Genomic DNA, 15,511 nt, shown 5'->3' on the forward strand with positions numbered 1-15,511 from the left:
AAAAAAAAAAAAAAAAAAAAAAAAAACTTCAAATGGATCAAGGACTTAAAATGTAAGACCCCCCAGACTATGAAACTACTCATGAAAACATAAGGGAAACACTTCAGGACATTGGTCTAGGCAAATTTTTTATGGAAAAGACCTCAAAAGCACAGGCAACAAAAACAAAATTAGACAAGTGGGATTATTTCAAACTAAAAAGCTTCTGCACTGCAAAGGAAACAATCAATGGAGTGAAGAGACAACCTGCAGAAGGGGAGAAAATATTTTCAAACTATTCATCTGACAAGGGATTAATATTCAAAATATACAAGGAACTCAGACAAAGCAATAGCCAAAAAAAGAAAAAGAAAAATCAAATAATTCAAATGAAAAAAGGGTAAATGAGCTGAATAGACATCTCTCAAAAGAAAAATGATCAACAGGTATATGAAAAAATGCTTAACATCACTAATCAGGGAAATACAAATCAAAACCACAATGAGGTATTATCTCACCCTGGCACAAAAAATAACAAATGCTGGCGAGGATGCAGACAAAGGGAAACCCTTAGACATTGTTGGTGTGATGTAAATTAGTACAGCCATTACTGAAAACAGTATGGAGGTCCCTGAAAACACTAAAAACAAAACTACTGTATGATCTAGTAATCCCACTCAAAGTATATATCCAAAAAAAAGGAAATAAGTATGTCAAAGAGATTTCTACATTCCCATGTTTATTGCTGCATTACTCACAATAGCTGAGATATGAGATCAGCCTAAGTGTCTATCAGCAGATGAATGGATAAAAAAAATTGGTCTATATACACAATGCAATAGTATTTAGCCACCAAAAAGAAAAAATTCTATCATTTGAAGCAACATAGATGAGGTTGGAGGGCATTATGTTAAATGAAATAAGTCAGGCACAAAAAGATAAATGTTACATGTTCTTACTCATATATTGAAGCTAAAAAAGTTGAGCTTATTTAAGGAGAAAGTAGAATAGTGATTACTAGAGACAGGGAAGGTTAAGGGTAGAGGGGATATCCAAAGGTTGGTTAATGGATACAAAAGTACAGCTAGATATGAGGCGTAAGTTATAGTGTTCTTTAGCACTGTAGAGTAACTATAATTAACAGCAATTTGTTGTATATTTTCAAATAGCTGGAAGAGCAGATTTTGAATGTTCCCAACACAAAGAAGTGATAAATGTTTGAGGTGATGTATATGCTCATTATGCTGATTTGATTATTATATATTGTGTACATGTATTGAAATAACACTCTGTACCCTATAAATATGGACAATTATGCATCAATTAAAAATAATAAAGGCAAAAAGTACAGTTGGAAGTAATAAAACATTTATTTTAAAACAAAACAACAAAAAGCATTTTGGTGATACTTTTTGTCACAAAGTTACAGAAACCATGAAAATTAAGAGCCATAGTTATTTAAAAGTCTCATTGAAAAGCACACAGGAGTTTTTTAAAGAAACTGAAAACTGGACAAGTAGCTAGCATAAAACTCCTGTTGCTATTCCTTTGCTCCGGAACTCTGGAATAAAGAATCTCTAAGAAAGTCTTCTATCTTTCTTTGATTTCCATAACCTTGACACTTTTGAAGATTATAAGTTGGTTGCAGTATGTCCTTCATTTTGATTTATCAACTGTTTCCCCATGGTTAAATTCAGGTTATTCATCTTTGTCAGAAATATATCACAGAAGCAATGCTGTGTTCTTCTCATTGTATCTGATCAGAAGTCCCATAGTAACAACGTTGACCAGTTGATTAAGATTATATCTATCAGGCCCCTCCACTTTAAAGCTGTTTTTTCCCCCTTTGTAATTAGTCAGTACTTCATGGGTGTCCATTGAAACCGTATAAACCATTCTTCCTTTTTGTCAACTTTTCATTTATTCATTTATAGCAGTATGTGTTCATGGTTTCCTTTTTTATTCAATGGGTTATAATCCAATACTATCACTATTTGTTTTGATACTCATATTGTCCCAGTTTTAGACAATGGGAGTTCTTTCACTCTGGCTCCTGTGTCCTCCCCTCCCCACGCCCATGGTTTTTGTGTGTGTGTGTGTGTGTGTGTGTGTGTTGTTTTTTTTTTGACACCAGGTCTCACTCTCTCACTCAGTCTGGAGTGCAGTGGCACAACTGTAGCTCGCTGCAGCCTCCAACTCCTGGACTCAAGTGATCATCCTCCCACCACAGACTCCCGAGCAACCGGGACTACAGGTATGCGTCGCAAGCCTGGCACATTTTTCTAATTTTTGGTATGGATGGGGTCTCTCTGTGTTGCCCATGCTGGTCACAAACTCCTGGCCTGAAGCGACCCTCTCACCTCAGTCTCCCGAAGTGCTGGGATTACAGGCGTGAGTCACCATGCCCGACCCCAGCATTTCATTATGAAAACTGTCAAACATGGCAAAGCTGAAAGAATTTTACAGCGATACCTATATACCCACCACATAAATTAATCATTTTTATTTTACCTCACTTCATTAATATTTTACCTCACTTTTTAATCTGTCTATTCATCTCCCTGTCCCTCAATCCTTCCATCTCTCTTATTTTTGATGCATGTAGCGCATTTTAAGTAAATTATAGAAATCAATACGCTTCTCCCTAAATACCTCAGCATGCGTATCATTAATTAGAGTTCGATATTTATTAACAGTTTTTTTCTTTCTTTTTGCACATGGGGAAAGAAGGAAGTTTTTTCCTCTTGAGACCAAATTTCCATAAAATGAGATGTACGAATTTTAAGTGTATATTTGCTGAGTTTTGACAAATACATGCCCTGTGCACCCCATACTCCTATCAAGATACAGAACAAATAGCACAGTGACACACCTGTAATCCCAGCTACTCGAGAGGCAGAGGCAGGAAGATCGCTTGAGCCCAGGAGTTCGAGATCAGCCTGGGTAACATCACAAAACCCATCTCTTAAAAAAATAAAAAACCCATCTCTTAAAAAATAATAATTAAATAAAAGATATAGAACAAAACAAGTCCTCATGCCTCTTTCCCATTCAGTCGCCCACCCTCCAGTCCCCAAAGCAACCACTTTTCTATTTTCTACCATAAATTAGTTTGATCTCTTTAGTATTATCTGGAATTTCATAAAAATGAAATTATACAGTATGCACCTTGTTTTTAGAGAGTTTAAACTCTATGTACTCTTTTGTATATGACTTCTTTCACTCAGTATAATTTTTACTTTTATTTTTTAACATTTTCAGGGAGACAGAGTCTCACTCTGTTGCCCAGGCTGGAGTGTAGTGGCGTGTGATCATAACTCACTGCAGCCTTGAACTCCTGGGCACAAGCAGTCCTCCCGCCTCAGCCTCCCAAGTAGCTGGGAGACTACAGGTGCACACCACCATGCCTGGCTAGTTTATCAACTTTTTGTAGAGACATCATGTTGCCCAGGCTGGGCACTAACTCCTGGCCTCAAGTGATCCTCCCTGCTCAGCCTCCCAAAGCTCTGGATTACAGTCATAAGCCACTGGGCCTGGTCGACTCAGCATAATTTTTCTTGAGAGTCTTAATATGTTGCTACATGTATCAGCAATTTGCTTCTTTTTATTGCTGAGGAGTATTCCATTGGATGAATATACCATGGTTTGTTTATCCATTTTCCAATGTATGGACACTTGGGCTGTTTCCAGTTCTCAGCTATTATAAATAAAGCTACTCTTCACAATCTTAAGTAAATCTTCTGGTGACTATGTTTTCATTTCTTATTAATGAATACTTAGGAGTGGAATATATATGTTTAGCTTTATAAAAAACTGCCAATTTTCTGCCAATTTTCTGCATCCTTTTAACATGTATCCCTCATCCTTTGAGCATGTCCTTGCTTTCTGGCACAAAGAGATCTTCCAGGTTGGTCTTATATTTTCCCTTCTTTCACCCTGGAATCATCCATCTCCCCAAGCCAGCATCTGGGTTCTACACGTGCTCATTACTCATGAGTCTCCTCTCTCAGATTTCTCAGTGGACAGATGTAGAAACTGTATGTGTGTGTGTGTGTATGTGTGTGTATGTGTATGCATGCACGCACTCGTGCACACCTGTGCGTGTACATGTATACATTTATATCTGCACGTACCTTTCTGTCTACTAATATTAAAAACCATGAGTTCACACTGGTAATTCCAAGTCCAATCCAACACAACAGGGTTCATTCTAGTTTTTTCTCATTCCCTTTTGTGGTTCCGTTTTCTCTGGCTGTGTTATCCTAAATATATTTATTTATTTGATCGATCCCCCAATGAATCCATTAGTTCTATATGGAACTAATGTCCCAGCACTGTTGCTGTCCTCTCTTCCACACTGATTTCCTTTTTACTACATTTAAGTTCTAACATCTTGCACTAATCGGCCCTTCCCACATGGCTATCCTCCTTACTCTGCTTAGATTCTGATAGCCCACAACAGATCACCCCCTCCAAGTGGATGTCCTTTACATAGTCCTTAGGCTCTGACACTCCATGCCAAGGCACATTTTCATGTGGATGCCCTTGTCAATCCACTCAGGATCTGACTCCTTACGATGAGCTGACCCCCAACCTATGTGGATGGCCCTTCCATGTAGACACCCTCCTCACCCTGTTTAGGTTCTGACCTCCCAGGCCAGGCCATCCCTCGATTTGGAGGCCCTTCTCACCCTGCTCAAGATTAAACACCCCATGTTGGGCGTCCGTCTCATATGGATACCCTATTTGTACTGCTTGGAATCTGACACCCAAGTTAAACCACCTCTCTGTAAGGCCATCCTCTTTACCCACATGGACCGAAGATTGCCCTTCCACATGGATACCCTCCTCGCCCTGCTCAGGCTCTGACAACTCTTGCCCGGCTAACCCTGCACAGATTTGGGCCCTGATATCCTGCTTGGTGCCACATTGACTTCACCTGACCAGGAACAGATGCTTACCTTGCTCTGCCCCACCTAATGACTTTAGGATCAAATTGTTCAAGGAGGCAAAAGAATGAAAGGGAAAAAAGAAGAAGAAATGGAAGATGAAGAATCCACAAGGCACTTTTAATCTAATTGAGGATTGTACTAGTTAAGATCCTTTTGGCTCAAGTAATAGAGAACCCAACCCAAAGTGTTTACACATAAGAGGAATTTATTGGTTCATACAATGAAAAAGTCCAGTACTAGTTTAGGACACAACTAGATTTGGGAATCCAAATAATGACATTAGGACAGCTGTCTGGTTCTTTCTCTTTCTCTTGCTGTCTTCTGTTTTAGCTGCACTATCATACAGCCTCTACCTTTGTGGTAACCAGGTCCAGTTTCACATGCTCACAGTTTCATTGAAGTCCAATGGGAATAAAAAAGAAAGTATCTTCTTCCTAATCATTCAATCAAAAAGTCTGGCATTCGTCAGTACTAAACCAACCACTCTGGCTAAAAGAATAGAATGTCATGACTGGCTTAAGCCTGAGGCACATGCTCCACCTCTAGAACTGTGAATGGAACCCCATTCAAACACATGACCAGAGATGGGAATGAAGTTGCTTCCCCAAAGCAAAGTTAGAGATACAATTACTCAGAGAAAGGTGACTGGATGCTAAGGAGTAAAAAATCAATAAATGTTCAGCTACAGAAATGAGAAGCTCACACATGATATGATGTCCACAAGTGCCAGGTAGTATTTGTTAATTGTCAAATAAATGGTGTAGAATAGATGCTATTGTCTTTCAAGAGAAGGATAAATCACAACAGAAGTGTTCCTGAGGGAGGAGGAACTTTGAACTATACTTTAAAGGGGAAGGGTACATACCCTGTGACTTATTAATTTATAACAACTGTCAAAGAATCTTGCACATATGCACCAGGAGATATTTACGAAATGCTCATAACACTGTTCATATGAGTAAAATATTGAGAATAACTTAAAAACCCACTGATAGTAGACTGAATCAGTAATGATATACTCATATAATAACATACACTGGTGAAAATAAATGAATCATAGCTACAGTAACAACATGGAAAGATATGTTGGAAAGATAAACAACAAGGAAGATATGTAGCATAGTGTTGAATAAAAAAGTATGTCCCAGAAAACTACACATGGTTTGATAACCTTTTTCTAAAGTTTATAAACATGAAAAACTGGCTGAGCTTGGTGGCTACACCTATAATCCCAGCACTTTGGGAGGCTGAGGGGGCAGATCATCTGAGGTCAGGAGTTTGAGACCAGTCTGGCCAATATGGTGAAACCCCACCTCTACTGAAAATATGAAAATTAGCCAGGCATGGTGGTGCACACCTGTAATCCCAGCTACTTAGGAGGCTGAGGCAGGAGAATCGCTTGAATCTGGGAGGTGGAGGTTGCAGTGAGCCAAGATTGTGCCACTACACTCCCGCCTGGGTAACAGAGCTAGACTCCGTCTCAAATAAATAAATAAATTTTAAAAATGCAAAACTAAACCACATATTGTTTAGAAGTGTGTGTGTGCATGTGCGTGTGTGTGTGTGTGCGTGTCAAACACATATATTGTTATGTAACTATAATAACACTGGGAAAATTAAAAGAAAGGTAAAGATAAAGCCAAATTCAGGATATCAGTGGGAGGTGTGAGGAGGCAGGGAATGGAATAGGGCAGATCACAGAAGAATGTATGTTACTGGTAATGTTCAGATTTGGTAGTAGGTTCATGATTATACAATTACAAAAATAGAGAAGAGATGTGAATACAGAAGTGTGCAAGACATGGTCAGGAACCATGAGTAGAATGGAGATACTGCAGCAAATAATTCCTATATGGTATTAGGGGCAGATGTGATTGGAAATAGACTGGATCCAACTATGGTAGGACTTTGAACCAGGGAATTGCCTAATGCAAGTTGTGTTTTAATTTAATTTTACAAACATGTATTGAGCATTTACTATTGTTAAGTCAATTACAAAGTGATAAAAGCTGGCTTTGGGGTTATGAAAGTATGAAAGGAGAGGAGTGGCCACACTGCCAAAGAGTAACAGGATAGAATTAAGTGGCTTATTGGATATGGAAGGCAAAGGTAGGGAAGGAATCAAAGCAAACCTTGAGGTTTCACCAGGCTAGGTGGCAAAATCAAAACAAAACAAAACAAAAACAAAGAAGTTGACACATGAGTCATATTGAGTTCAGCATAGAAATTCATTGTAAAATATTCCATTGGGCTCAGAGATGCCTTTGATATACTTGGTTTTCCACTAGAGCAGTCGTCCAGGGCAGTTCATCGTAAGAGGAGAATGAAAATTCCCCCCACCAATGAGTGAACTTTTGGTTAGTTCTTGGTTTTGTGTTTGTGTCTTTTAGCTAAACTACACATCCAATTTCCAAAGCCACACCCTGGTCACGAAGTGAGATTGTCTTCAAAACAATTTCAGAATTACATAGAATTGGTTGTATCTGAACTCAGGGGCAATGAAGACCAAGTTCTGGAAAGTGTTGTGGAATATCTGATGAATGCTTTAGAAAGGTGCCACATTGAGAGTCTGAGGAATTGTGCCAGGCGGAAGTGGCTGCACCAAATCCAACGTGCTGCAGAGACAAGTGGAGTGTCCCTAGAGCCGGTGTATAGTGAGGCCTTTAAGGCCCTCACGCAGGTACGTTTTCTAAAGTGGTATGTGAGAGGAAACATCTCCTCACAGTAGGCGATGTTCAATATCCGCAAAAGAGGAGCATCCTGAATTCTCTTGAAAAATCGCTGGGTGCTGCTATAGATATTTTATTCATCCCAGTCCATTACAAATGGCCCGAAGCCTAGGAGACGCGCAACTGGAGTGACTGCTGGTTGACAAGATAGAAGCAGAGTAGAAAGGTAGAAAAGACAGATGTAGAAGAGATGTCTTGGGATTTCTAATTTCATTTCTGCTCAGAGTCAAATAAGCCTAGAATGGACAATAGACAGATTATGTAAAATATCAGTAACAAGCTGTACAAGCAGTTCAAGCTACATTTCCCTTGCATGGTATTTTGGGAGTCAGTTTTAAAAGGAACTATTTAAATCATAAACTCATTATCGAGTCTGACACCACACAGTATTTCACAGCATTGCCTAGAAGCAAGCTGAGACTACTGCAGAATCCTGTCACTTAGAACGCATGGCCGTGAGGGGCCACTGCCTACAGCCTTGCCACCTCCTCAGAGACTCCCAGGTTGCTGCTGTTCACAGGCAGAAACAGCATGGCTGCCTTCTACATGTATCATAGATTCCACTGATCCAGGGAACCTGTGCCAGTCATCTCAGCTAAGTAGCGACACTTGCTCAATGGAATCATCTCCTGAATGGCTGAATTTTCCAGTGTAGTTGGAAATGGGGCACCGGGACCAAACAACCACTCAAGAAAAAGAGGCATTGTTCTAGCTTGCTTCAGAGATCTGTGGTATTGTGAGAGAAATCTCACTACACATTTGTTAATGACTCCATGATCTTGTATGTGGAAAGAAGGAATAAAGGCAAAAGAAATGGGCATGGAAAGCAAACCCAAATATATAGAAAGAGGAGAAAAATATCAGGGAAAGTGTCTCACATGTCCCCAATTTATGGATATGTTTAATGTATGTATTGACACATAATATTGTTAATAACATAATAATATTTTAGGTACAGAGAATTTGTAGTTACAGAAATAGTAGTTACAGAAAGTCTGCAGTCTTGGGCCCAAAAAAAAAATCCTTCCTGAAATTACAAAGATCAAATATACAAAGTGTGTTAAGAGTTCCTTGAGAGCATTTTTTTTCACATTCACATTCACAGTTGATGGTCAAGAAATATGAGTGAAGTGAAGGCATATTCTTGGCCCAGCTCTCTAAAATCAACACTTTTAATAGAAACACAGACTATTTGACTATAGGTCAAAGGAATCCAAGTTTTAAACTTCTAAATTTGAGTAGACCTGAAAGTTCTCTGGTTTTGTTTTTCTTTTCCAGTAAACCAGGCCAGTTGGCATAGAGGAAACCCATTATCCTCACTAAAACTCAGATTTAGGGTATAGCTATGGTGTCAACTTTTTCCTCACTGCCCATGAATAGTAATATATGCATTCTTTATTCAGGAAAATGAAACTGCTGGGGTCAGATGCATGAATTAACCAGTGAGGGAGACATGATTAGGGGAGTTCTTTGGCTGTTAGCAAACACATGGTCGGAAATGTTTTGCCGTAGGATGCTGAAGCCCATGGAAATAAAAAGATCAGTGCTCACATTTCCCTCTTAGAAGAAAACCTACTACTGCCTGAGAAAGGGAATGTTCTCTTGAGGAATGTGGCTTGCACCTTAGATGATGCTCTATTTGTACTGAACAGAGTGCTCTACAGGGACATGAAAGGAATCAGGTAAGAACGTCTTTAAGAGGTTGGTTTTACCCTCCTAAAAAAATAATTCCCTTTCTGAGTAAACTGGCATCAAGATCCCAGCTGGCTGCTCAAAAGAGAAGTGGCTCAAGTCACCAGTGCTTCTGGAGTAGAAGCTGATGGCTTCCAGTCCTGGATGATTTCACCTATTTCTAGAGCTCGCTCTTTGGCAACGATTCGCCACACATGGACTCTACTTCACAATTACCAGTTCAATTATTTCTGCCTGCTCCGTAAGTTATGTCTCCGGAGTTCTGTTTATATTTGTTTTCTATGTCCACATCTAAATTTTTTTTTTTTTTCTTTTTTTATTTTTTTTTTTTTTTTTTTTTTTTTAAGTCTTTCTCAAGTCAGACCTCCAAACTGGTCATCTTATCGAGTCCACTGCTCGGTCATATAATGCCACAGATTGTGAATAGAGAATCGCTCTAGCTTCCTCCATGGTTTAATCTAAGTCTCTCCCTGTGCCTTTCTTCCATCCTCGTACTCTTTTTCCTCAGCTTTACAGTAGTGGATGAAGGGAAGCCAATCCATGTTCCCCAAGTTCAGTACCACGGGAACATCTTCTTCTGGGACCAGTCCCGTAATAAGGATGATTGTAATGGGTCATTCCTGGCTCTGCCTCTTCAAGATGCATATATGAGGATCTTTGGGGTCTTGGCTGTTGACACCCTTAGAGATCCCCACGAAATAAACATCTTTCTACCTCATGAGATCAGATTCTATCAGGTAAGTCATAGACGTCTTCAAGAGCAATGGTAGGATGGCCTCTCCTTCTAATACTTTTTAAAGAGTGAAACCTGAAATCCGATGAGAGTAAAGCTGTGTATACAGATAACATCATCATTCTTGCTCCTGTTCCCTGAATGTATGTTTCAGTCTTTTGAGAAGTTCCCCATTACTTATGGGAGGACTTTCAGCCTCAGTTGCATATCCATGCCTCAGCCTCATGTGTCCCATAGCATTTATCACAGGAATAGAATTTTATGCTATAGAACAGAAATCCAACCATTAGACCACTAAGACCCACAAAGCGGGAATGAACTTTTAGAAGGGACAGATTTGTGTTTTACTAATAGTGGTATCTATCTAGAAATCTTTTGTACTTTCTACAAATGGTACTAACTCTGATATGCATCCCCATAGGTCTTGATTTCAGTGTTATAATTTTTGAGGATGAAAAATAAAGAAAAAGGCCTAAATGTTTCTTGAGTATTCATGTTTTTAAATTGGATCACAAAATGATAGGCACTTTTAAGGTCATGAAATAGCTAGACCATTTCTACAAGCATTTTTATTTAATTTGTGGATAGAACTTGCAGTAAAGGAAGATCGAAAGCCTTTATGGAGACAATGAACTGTGGACCATAGCAGCGAGTTAGGAACTTGAACTTGCTATGCCCTTATCATTTGTTGCCCTGTAAGCCTTTGGCTCCTTATGTTTATTTACCATTATTTTTCACTTTCTCTTCCCATTTATTGGGTGGATAGTTGAGGAAAGTGGTAGAACCTCTTTCTCTGGACATATTTTTAATAATAAAATTCATTCTCATCTGACATGGAATTATGTGACGATATTGAAATGGAGGAGTATGAAGTTATCAGTAGGTGAAGTATATATAGTCTGTGAGAGAGGTAAAGGCTTCTGGGTTACCCTTAGATGCCTTGAGTCCTAAGATAAAAGGTATATAATTTTGAAGAGTTTGTGATTCCTGGAGTTTCTTGACAACAAGCCCACATATGGGTTCTAAGGATTTCCCATCCCTTCTCTGTGGAACAGGGTCTTCTAATGCCTATAAGAGGACTATGTAATCTAGCACGCTGTGGGTCTTGGAACCAAACATGTCTTATACTGTTGATCTGATGATAGTGGCCATGTCCGCACAGATGCAGGCATTAACACTGGCATCTGATCAAGGCAGCTCCTACCCACCTGCCTAAGATTGGCGTTCGTTCTTGGCTTTTTAACATTTTTTTTCTCATTTCAAAGTTTATCTTGTTCCTTTGATGCTATTCTCTACTAGCACATATCACAAATTTCACTGGATGACTATCAAAAGCATAAAAACTTATGCGAGTCTCTCTCTTTACACCTCTGACTCTTTTTTTGTGAAACTTGCTCTGTTTCCCAGGTTGGAGTGCAGTCGTGCGATCTCAGCTCCTGAGTTCAAGCAATTCTCCTGCCTCAGCCTCCCAAGTAGCTGGGATTACGGGCGCCCACCACCATGCCCAGCTAATATTTGCATTTTTAGTAGAGACAGGGTTTCACCATGTTGGCCAGGCTGGTCTCAAACTCCTGACCTCAAGTGATGCACCCTGACTTGGCCTCCCAAAGTGCTGAGATTAAAGGCATGAGCCACGGTACCTGGCCTATGCCTTTGATTTCTTGATGATCCTTTTTTTATAGTAGAACCTGGAACATTGCCCTTTGAGGACTGCTGAATAATTTGCAGGAAGTAGATTATCAAGAAGTAATTAAATTACTGGTAAAGGTAATCCGATTACTATATTACTAATTATTTTTTCTATTTTAAAAAGAGTAGGCTATTTGAATTTTCTGTCTCTACAGGGTGTTGCCAATGTCTTTAGCACTGCCTATCACTACGTCCACAGCCGGGAGCACATTCTGCATATTGTGATCACTGGCATTGGCTGGCTCTTTGACGTCACATCCAGCATCACCTCCATCACTATGTACTTTGTAGAGCCTAGCCCAGCCCAGGTAGGCAAGGTTCAGTAGTGGTAGATCTCTCCAAGGTAGCCAAGTGTCTAGATGTTATTTCTTGCTAACATTTGAAAACCATATTAATTAGCTATTAGTCTAACTGAAGACAGATTTCCCAATACAAGACCCTTGATTGTGAGTGACAGGAATCCACCTCAAATTGCCTTAGCCAAAAGGGAGAACTAACTGACTCACGTGACCAAAATGAAGACAGGGCGGGAGTCAAGCTATCTTTCAGGGTGGCTAGATCTAGGGATTTGAAACCATCAGTCCTCTCTTGTGTTCATCTGTCCACCTCTCATGTTTGTTTCCCTCTGTACATTGGTTTTGTTCTTTCAGCTAAAGATTGGCTTCTTCCACAGAGCAAGTCAGATGCTTACTAAAAGCATCCAGTAAAAAGTTCCAGTTTGGAAAACCCAAGAAAGAAGACGGAGTCTCACTCTTGTTGCCCAGGCTGGAGTGCAATAGCGCAATCTCAGCTTACCTCAACCTCCGCCTCCCGGGTTCAAGTGATTCTCCTGCCTCAGCCTCCCAAGAAGCTGGAATTACAGGCATGCGCCACCATGTCCAGTTAATTTTGTATTTTTAGTAGAGATGGGGTTTATCCATGTTGGTCAAGCTAGTCTTGAACTCCTAACCTCAGATGATCCAGCCACTTCGGCCTCCCAAAGTGCTAGGATTACAGGTGTGAGCCACCGCGCCGGGCCAGAAGACTCTTTTTGACTTATACTGAGATATGTACCCCTGGCCAGAGTGTGGACTTTACAGTAATGGGCACCATTCACCAGAATCATATGGGTGGAGTGGGAAGGGACTAGGAGCTGCTGTTTTGGAAGGACTCAGTTATATGACACCAATTTTTTTTAAGCCCTCCTATCCATAATGTCATGAATTCTTGCTATTTGCTTTGCTTCTTTATACTTTGTGTTAGGATTTTGCATATGATGAGAGTGGGTGGAAAGGTTTTTCCCTTCAGAAAGGCTGAATGACTCTGAGGGGTGCTTGGTCGGGTGGTAGCGTCACCTGGTTGTCTCCCAGTCCCTTGGCTGGCCCACGGCAGGCATGTCTGCACTTCCCTCCGGGCTGCTTCTTTCCTTTTTCCCACCAGGTCCCTACTTCCCTCCCTCAGTGGCTGGCTCAATCTGATGAGGCCTTGGTCAATGAGGGCAGAATCATGGACTCTCTTGTGGGTTGGCCAGGCCATGGAGGCAGAGAATGCCTTGTAATTGGCACAGCTATTGAGGGTGTGGTTGGGAGCCTCCAAGGGCACTTAGGACTGGGGCAGAGCACCCTGTTTGAAGGGCCCCAGCTATAGTGGCCCTTCAAAGCACATGGGGTCCCAGGAAAGATTCAGAAGAATACTGTCAGGGCCTTAAGAGAAACAACACATAGGGCACCATGGAAAAGGCCAAAATAGCCCAAAGCAGTCAGCAAGAAGCATAACTTCAGCGGCTGTAGGTTCAGAATCAAGAGTCCACGGACAAAACCACCAGGGTCACATCCCATCTGACCTGGACTGTCTTATGATGGTGAAGAAGATCCTGCCAAAAGTCGGGGGAGAGAAGGGCCACCCAGCAGCGGGTTGTGAGTGAGATCGTGGTGGGACAGAGACCAGAACAGCCTGGCTAAGCTCTTTTCAAGCACTCAACGATCATAACTTCCTCAGCCTCCCTCTTCCCCTTCTGCAGCCCCTCCAGGTTCACATTTCTCTCTCTTTTCCAGCCTGCTCTGTGTCTCAAAAAATAAACCAGTATCCATGGGCTCTTTGGCCCTTTGGCTTCTGCTTGAGTTTGTCCAATGACAGCTGCCAACAGGACACTGGAGGGCAGAAGCAGAGTGCAACTGGGGCATTGGTGCTTCTGTCTCCCTCTCTGCCAGGTTGCTGTGGGTTAGCTGTGTTTCTCTCCTAAAAGCCACTTCACCTTTCATCAGGCAGTCCTGTCCACACAGCTGTCCTTTGTTGGTTCTGGCCATTGCTTCCCCCGCCCACACCCCATTTCCCCACCTCTTCAGGCTAAGAGTGGTAACAGCTCTTCCTTATTACCAGGTCGGGATTCTAAACACTGCCTTCGTAAATAGTTCCTTTATTGAACTCCCCTTAAATTAAATTACCCAGCTGGGGCAATCTGCTTCCTTGTGATACCCTGACTGATATGAATTATAAAGTAAATTCTGAGATACTCCCCCTCACCTCAAGCCCATGTTCCTGTAAGGTATAGAGTCATAGAGGAAAAAAATTACTGTTCTGTTAACAGTAACCATAGATGAGTAAAAACAGATTCAAATTCTCTTAGGTATGAAATTCAGGGTATTTTACTTTATCACCCCAAAGCACCTCTGTCTATTTCTTTGGAGTACCGAACTTATTAAATAGGTAACTGTGGCAGGCAGAATAATGCCTTCTCCTAAGATGTCCATGTCCAAATTCCTGGAAACTGCGAGTATGTCACTTTACATGGCAAAAAGGATTTTGCAGATGTGATTAACATTAAGGAATTTGAGATGGGGAGATTATCTTGGATTATCCAGGTGAGCCCTGGATCGTATGAGCCCTTAAAAACAGAGAACCCTTTTTGGTTGTGATCCATGAGAGACAGGAGGATGGAGGAAGAGTCAGAAAGATGGTGAGTTAACACCCCACTGCCGGTCCCGAGATACACAGGGCTGTGGACAAAGACCCAGGGCACTAAGGGCAGCCCCCGGCTGACAGCCAGCAAAGAAATCAGTATGGCAGTCTTTTATTTCCCTGGGGTCTCAAGAGAGACAAGTAGCTAACACGGGTGCCTGGTTTGCTATCTTAAGTCGTGGCAATGTAGGCTTTTGGAAAAATTTGAAAGTCAGACTGGCCGGTGATTTCTCCTTTCTACCTCATCACGTTCCTTTTCTAAGGCAGTAAACAGACTTTCTGCTTGAATGAGAGGGAAGAGGAGGGGAGAGACTCTCAGGAGGAGAAAAATGTAACACTACAATTAATGTTTCACATCGCACATTTCCTAATAGGAAGCAAATTTTCTTTTACCTCAGAGATTTCAAAAATGTTGTTATTCTGGAACATTTTCCTCACTTCATCGCATCACCCTTAGGCCCTATATGAAACAAACTATAATTTATGTCAAGTGATATAAATAGTTCTTACGAAGTAGAAGGCCGTGATTTTCTCCCACAAGAAGATCATTTTTTAAAGATATAATTTCTTCCAACAATTATTTATAAATTTAACAAAATTCCAAGAAAAATCTCAACATGATTTTTTAAAAACTTGACAAATGATTTTAATTTTCACAGGATAGCTAAGAATATGAGGGTTGAGAGAACATTTACAATCTTGGTCTGGAGAAGGATTGCTACTTACACCAAAGGTTGGAACAATTAAGGGAAGGTTGATACATTGACTAGATAAAAATGTAAAACTTTCTTGCACCAGAG

General features: G+C 40.7%; 1 protein-coding gene across 1 annotated transcript in view; it reads left to right on the plus strand.

Annotated features, from left to right (window-relative positions):
* EFCAB5 (EF-hand calcium binding domain 5) overlaps positions 1 to 15,511 on the plus strand; it is a 170,793-nt gene that overhangs the window by 129,710 nt on the left and 25,572 nt on the right. The window contains exons 16-19 of the mRNA XM_011990371.1: positions 7,322 to 7,611; positions 9,173 to 9,342; positions 9,861 to 10,089; positions 11,930 to 12,082. Coding sequence (XP_011845761.1) covers positions 7,322 to 7,611; positions 9,173 to 9,342; positions 9,861 to 10,089; positions 11,930 to 12,082 — 842 coding nt within the window. The remainder of the gene's footprint in view (positions 1 to 7,321; positions 7,612 to 9,172; positions 9,343 to 9,860; positions 10,090 to 11,929; positions 12,083 to 15,511) is intronic.

This window comes from Mandrillus leucophaeus, unplaced genomic scaffold, assembly GCF_000951045.1.
Source record: "Mandrillus leucophaeus isolate KB7577 unplaced genomic scaffold, Mleu.le_1.0 Scaffold379, whole genome shotgun sequence".
NCBI lineage: Eukaryota > Metazoa > Chordata > Mammalia > Primates > Cercopithecidae > Mandrillus > Mandrillus leucophaeus.